Source organism: Echinops telfairi, unplaced genomic scaffold (assembly GCF_000313985.2).
Source record: "Echinops telfairi isolate 266 unplaced genomic scaffold, ASM31398v2 ScPeMD7_7469;HRSCAF=8507_1, whole genome shotgun sequence".
Taxonomy (NCBI): domain Eukaryota; kingdom Metazoa; phylum Chordata; class Mammalia; order Afrosoricida; family Tenrecidae; genus Echinops; species Echinops telfairi.
In genome coordinates this window covers 138,483,162-138,489,696 of record NW_022111373.1, presented here as the reverse complement: position 1 = coordinate 138,489,696, position 6,535 = coordinate 138,483,162, and the positions used below count along the sequence as shown (strand labels likewise).

General features: G+C 55.4%; 1 protein-coding gene across 2 annotated transcripts in view; it reads left to right on the top strand.

The window, feature by feature from the left end:
• LOC101655181 (triple functional domain protein) overlaps nucleotides 1-6,535 on the top strand; it is a 146,959-nt gene that overhangs the window by 54,024 nt on the left and 86,400 nt on the right. For both annotated transcript variants that reach the window (XM_045285010.1, XM_045285011.1), the window contains exons 9-12: nucleotides 150-319; nucleotides 1,384-1,558; nucleotides 4,527-4,722; nucleotides 6,217-6,383. In XM_045285010.1, coding sequence (XP_045140945.1) covers nucleotides 150-319; nucleotides 1,384-1,558; nucleotides 4,527-4,722; nucleotides 6,217-6,383 — 708 coding nt within the window. The remainder of the gene's footprint in view (nucleotides 1-149; nucleotides 320-1,383; nucleotides 1,559-4,526; nucleotides 4,723-6,216; nucleotides 6,384-6,535) is intronic.

Here is a 6,535-nt window from a genome sequence, read left to right as displayed (position 1 = left end):
GGGACTTCCCTCCCCTTTCCTCTCTCCCTGTGACAGCCCCCTTGGGGCTGTCTGTTTATTTTTTTCCACCGGGCATGTGTCCTGCTGGTTTGGGATCCGCCCCCACCCCCCACCCCACCCCGCGTGCACTCACGCGGCGTGTCCCGCAGCTGTGGACCTGGCTGGAGGAGCTGCAGAAGGAGCTGCTGGACGACGTGTACGCCGAGTCCGTGGAGGCCGTGCAGGACCTCATCAAGCGCTTCGGCCAGCAGCAGCAGACAACCTTGCAAGTGACCGTCAACGTCATCAAGGAGGGCGAGGACCTCATCCAGCAGCTGAGGTAGGCGCTTAGCCTGCTGGGACTTCATGGCCAGTGCCCAGAGCTCCGTCAGCCCCGGGGTCAGCTCTCTTTCCCTCCTCCGCCCTCCCTCCACACTCTCCCTCATCAGCTGACCAGGAAGACCCCAAATCCATGGCAGGCAAATGGATTCTGACTCACGGGGGCCCTAGAGGACAGCAGACCACCCTGCCGGTGCCCCAGGCTGTCTGCCGGTGCCCTCTGCCCTCGTCTAGCTATGGAGTTAGTTCTAACCTCGGACCTTTCCAGGAGCACTTAACCCAGAACTCAGCTTCTGTGGGTGGGGTTTGCTCCTCTTCTCTAACTCTTCCTGGGCACCACGGACCTGTCTGAGTCAGAGACGGGAGGACGCCTGCACGTACCTCGCCATCCCGGCTCCGGGTGTGGGGAGTTGGGGTCTGGATGGGGGTGGGTCTGGGAGTCAGAAAGGCCAGAGGTTGAGCCTGCTTTCCCAGGTGGCCTCTTGCTGCAGTTTCCTCTTACTGGGTCAGTGGGACACTTAGATGTAAACTGCCCCACGCTGTCCCTCCTCAGAGGGACAGGTCACTGACGGGTCACCGGTAGCTGCGCAGGATGCCCACCCAGCTAGCCGAGGGCCAGACACCAACTACCGAGTCAAGGCTTAAATGAACTGCATTCCCGTTTAACCTTCAGAGCCCATGTGACGCCAGCGTTTCAGTCAACCAGGTACCGGTCATCCGGGTAGCTAAAAATAAGACCCCACCCAGTAGCTTCATTTTCCTATTAGAATTGCTTGTTGGTGTCTGGCACTAAAGGAAATGCCCGGGGCCCCTTCGGCAGCGCCCACCTCGTCAGCCCGGCTGGAGGCAGCGCTCGGAGGAAGGAGCTGAATATTGTTTTCTGGAGTGCAGCTTCTTCCCCTTTCTGAGGCCGGCAGTACTTCCTGCCGCCGCTCTTCCCCCGAAGCCCCGGCGCTGCCGGATGGATCTGGCCGCGGGCACCAAACAATGCGAGGCTCTCCCTGGATTCCTCTTTGTCTGGCCTCCAACCCCGTCTGTCCGCCCTCCTCCATGTGCGCCCCGCAGGGACTCGGCCATCTCCAGCAACAAGACCCCCCACAACAGCTCCATCAGCCACATCGAGACGGTGCTGCAGCAGCTGGACGAGGCCCAGTCGCAGATGGAAGAGCTCTTCCAGGAGCGCAAGATCAAGCTGGAGCTCTTCCTGCAGCTGCGCATCTTCGAGAGGGACGCCATCGACGTGAGTCCCTATGGGTGCCCCTCCACCCGGCCCGTCTGCCGCGCCCTGCAGCCGCAGCAGCCCTCAGCTTGGCGGAGGCTGGGAGGAAGCCTGGGGTGGAGGCTTGCAGTTCTCCCCTCCCGGGACTCTGGGCTCCGGACTCTGCGGTCCAGTCTGGAGGGAGAAGGGAGGCTGGCTGGGATGGCAGGTGAGCGGGGCAGCGCAGGGCAGGCAGCAAAGCCTCGGGGGTTCTGTAGGAGCGGTCCATGGTGCTGTCCTGGTGTTTGTCAACCTTGACCGGTGTGCTGCCCGGCTCTCCCTCTCCCCGTTCTCACACCCACCCTGCCCTGTCCTGTCCCTCTTCCTCTCTCTCCTGCCTTCCCACCCCTGCCCCCGGCCCCTCTCTTGACCAGAGTGAGCATTATCATGGCCCTTGTGATGGTGGTAGAGGGAGCCCTGGTAGTGCTGTGGGTTCAGCAGTGATTGATGGGGATGGTAATGACAAGGTCAGTGGTTCAAACCCACCAGCCACCCCATGGGACAAAAAGAAGGCTGTGTCTGCAGAGTGAGAGCCAGCCCAGCAAGGGCTTGGTCTGCATTGCTTTGCCCCCTGGGAAAATGCCAGGCTCCCATGCTCTGCAGGGGGCAGGCGGCCATGTGCAGGCTCACCTGCCACTGGGTCAGGTGTTTACGCCCTCACCAGCCCTCGTACTTCTGCTGGTGTTGCGTTCTTGTGACTCCACAGTCAAGTGTTCCTGTAACCAAGTCAAGCTGATGACCATGAGCTTGATTCTGTCTCATAGCAACCCCCGTAGGCGAGAGTAGCACTGCTCCGTGGGGTCTCTGAGACGGGGATCTTAATAGAAGCTAACTGCTTGCCATGCCTTTCTCCTGAGGAGCCACTGGTGGGCTCGAACCACCCACCTCAAGGTTAGCAGTCCTTCCCTTCCTCCACTGTGTCCCCATGGCTCCTGTGAGCCTTGTCTAGCCCGCCCCTGAAAAAGAATCACAGACTCACTGCCACTGTGGCCTTTTGAGAAACAGTGCCCATGCTACCCTGGGCGACTTCCTCCCTGGGAACAGTGGTGCTGCCACAGTGCTGTGGGCAGGAGGCCTCTCTGAGCATCTCCAGGGTGGCTTTATGCCCTGGGAGGGGCTCTGGCTGGTGTGGGTTTCTGATCCACTGCCTGGATGTCGTCTGAGCCCAGTGGTCTCCGTGAGAGGTTGCTACCCAGCCCACAGGTCTGCACCACCCTGGACTCTCTATCTTGGTCCCCAGACAATCAAATCAGCACCAAGAAAGATGAGCCCCTTAGAATAGAGGGCCAGGTTAAAGGGAGAGTGATTTTTTTAACACCCACCCCCGACTGGCTTTTTGGTTCATACCTGATATTGGTGACTAATGTAACTGTGCTATCCGTCAATGTAACAAGTAAACATACTGGAGCCCTGATGGTAAGGGGATACGGTGGGAAGATGGGGGCCCCGGCTGGGAGCAGCCTGAAGGCTTTCCATCAGTTCTCGTCTCCTGGCTGCGACACTTTATGATTGATTCTGTCACGTCTCCACCCTCACCTTGCCGGGCCCAAGTGGAGGAAGTCCATGAGCATCCTTGGGAAGTGCTATCCCATAGTTCACAGAACCACATTTCTCTCGCGCGTTTTCCCTCCTTCCTGAGTGTGTGGTTTTTTTAGCCTTCAGTTTTAAAAATTGTGTGTTTTCACCCCTATGGTCAAGCGGATGAAATGAACAACCAGGCAGAGTCTCCGTATACCTGTCCCCTAAATTCTGGGTTTTGCTGCACTTGCTTCCAATATCCAACCCCCCCCCCTTTTTTTAACTTAATATATTGATAAAGTATTGTAAAGGTAATCCTTGCTGACTTGGGATATTGTCCCCCAAAGACTTCCTAAGTGTCTCTGAATTAAAAGCCTTTGTCCTGCATAACCACTGTCCACCTATGGGAGGCCTCACCAAGTTCCCTGCTTCCCTTCACATTCTTCCGCACCCCTGCCCGTGGTCACTCCTCCACTGGCCTGCGGGGGCCAGCCTCCGTGTGATGGTTTGTCTTTCCATCTGGAATCCCTCTCCGTCTGCCCTCATCTCTACTTTCCTACCCTGGGCTTGAAGAAACCCGTCAGTTCACGAAACAAAGGCTCGCATACCCACCTGCCTTTGTGGGATCCCTCCCGTTTTGCTTGGCTCGGGTTCTGAGCCCACCCAGGGCTGCCCGTGGGCTCAGAAGCAGCTGCGGAGGCCCGAGTGGATTCAGGTTCAGGCTTTTACCAGCTGGAGCACACCTTCGGCATGCCACCTGCCTTGCTCCCTCGAGGCTTGTCATGTGATGGTGCTACTGGGGTCATGTCATGCCTGCTGGTCCCACCTCGGTGGGGGTGGCAAGGTCGGCTTCGTGGTTAGGCGGGGCAGCCTGGTCCTTCACCATTGCACTTTCAGTCAAGCCTCGGTCCCGATGATTTGCTGCAGGACAGCTGCCGGAAACCACTGCTCTTATTAGAAATTGCCGGGGAGCAGGAGGGAAGGGGGGATCAGCTTAGAATTTTAGGACTCTCTACAGGTGATAGCTGCGCTCATCAATAGAGATGGCATTTATTCCCTTCATCATTAAATGCCACACGGAGTCCTGGTCTGCCTTAAGGGCCAGTTTTCAGTATAGAGGTTGGTTTCCTGGCTCGCTCTCATTGGGAAAAATGAGGTCTTCCATTGGTTTAGTTTCCTCGCTTCTTTTAAGACAGAAAGTTAGAATTGAGAGCTTTTGCGTATTCCCAGTGCCGCAATCAACTTCAGGCATTTCTTTTGGGGTGATTGTGACTTGTCCTTCAGCCGGTCCCCATCAACAGGCTTCTGTGTTCTGACATGCATCCGGCCCCCCCCCCCCCACTTCCCGAGTCTCTTCCTCAGACCCTGCGCCTCAGGACCCCAGCACCTGCTGTTCAAGTCTCGCCCTTCATCCGACCCTCTCTCCCCCTAGATCATCTCCGACCTCGAGTCCTGGAACGACGAGCTTTCTCAGCAGATGAACGGCTTCGACACCGAGGACCTCACCATCGCCGAGCAGCGGCTCCAGCACCACGCAGACAAGGCCCTGACCATGAACAACCTGACCTTCGACGTCATCCACCAAGGGCAGGACCTCCTGCAGTACGTCAACGAAGTGCAGGCCTCGGGTAAGAGCTGCCTGCCGCCCCCAGGGCCTCACAGGCCTTTGCCCTCTGGACCCCGGTGTGGTGTCCACCAAGTCCCCCGTCCTGGAGGGCCTGGTTCTCCGAGGGAACACGTCACATGTTTTTTTCAGCAGAATCGAGCCCATGTTAACATAACGCATTTACCTTTACTGTTCTTTACTATTGTTTCAAGTAGCGGTCACTTTAATCTGACAGACTGTTTTACAAGGAGCCCTGTGGCGTGGGCTACATGTTGGCTGCCTGTCACAAGGTCGGCAGTTTGAGCCCACCAGCCACTCTGAGGGAGAAATACGGGCTGCCTGCTCCCGTCAGGGTTGACAGTGTCAGAAAGACAAACAGGTAGCTCTACTCTCCGATGGATGTTTGTTTAATGCTGTTGTACTCACTTCTGCAAATGAAATGGAAACTGTAAGGAGACGTTTTTGCATTCTTGCTTTGTCTTTGCCTCTGTGTTAGCAGCAGCTGGCACTGCGGGCTCCACAGGTAGGTTTAGCTCGGAAGCATTAGCACGTGGTTAGCAGAGCCCGCGTACACCTTCCTCGTCTTACTGAAATCAAATCACAGACTTCACACTGCACCTGCACAGGGACAGAGGCAGACCAAGTTCACCCCCTCTGTGGGCTGGGGGGGGGATATTTTCAGTAGTTACTATAGTTATCAATATCTTAGATAGTTTTTAAGAGAAGGTAAAAGAAGGTGACTTAAATGTTTTATATTATGTTTGCACATAATAACTGGGTTGTCTCTGGAGAAAATTTTCATCATCACTGAATGCATTAAATAAGTGGCTGTTCTCCCTGAATTGCCAGTTTTCATAATAAAGCCTGGTTATCTCTAATAGAGACACGGTTATCTGGTTATCTCTAATGGAGACCAATGGATTTTCAAAAGTTCTGGCTTCTTCACTCATCTTTGTTTAAGAAAAAGAAATATTAGTGGGTTTTTATATATTTGGTGGATTTTCACAAGCAGGGAACTGTTTGTGCATTTATACACAACTAGGACCAGGAGTCCTGATAGCGCAGCAGCTTAGGCATTGGGTTAATAACAGAAAGGTCAGTTAACACAAAGCCTCTTAAATGAGAAAGCTGAGGCAGACTGCTTCCCTAAAGATGACAGTTTGAGAGACCCTCTCTTGGGGGTCAGTTTGCTCTGCCCTTGTGGGGTCACCATGACTTGGCATTGACCCGGCGTGGTGGGATACAGTAAGAATCTCAGCATTTGGTTGGCTATCATCTCAGCTGTTGATTCACTTATACCTTTTGTTTGACGTTTGAAGTCAGTCCATCCCCTCAGACACACCCACTTGCTGGGAGGCAGGTGTGAGCTCACGCTTCTCTCTGCTGGCCTGGGCCCTCCTTGAACTTGACCTTCAAAGTACTGCCATGGCCCCCGAAGAGCCGGCCATTCAATGGAAGCAGGGGCCATGTCACCCAACGCGTGCTTGCTGTACTCCGGTCTTTGCCACGTCTGCAGGTGTGGAGCTGCTCTGTGACAGAGACGTGGACATGGCCACCCGGGTCCAGGACCTGCTGGAGTTTCTTCACGAAAAGCAGCAGGAACTGGACTTGGCTGCGGAACAGCACCGGAAGCACCTGGAGCAGTGTGTCCAGCTCCGCCACCTGCAGGCCGAGGTGAAGCAGGTAAAGGAATTGCTGGCCGGCGCGCATCCCACCTACAGACACCTGGCATGGGATCCCTGGGCAGCTCAGGCATGTAAGCCTTATATAGGTACAGTGAACCCTTGTTTATCGCGGTTAATCGGTTCTAGACCCTACCGTGATAAATGAAATTC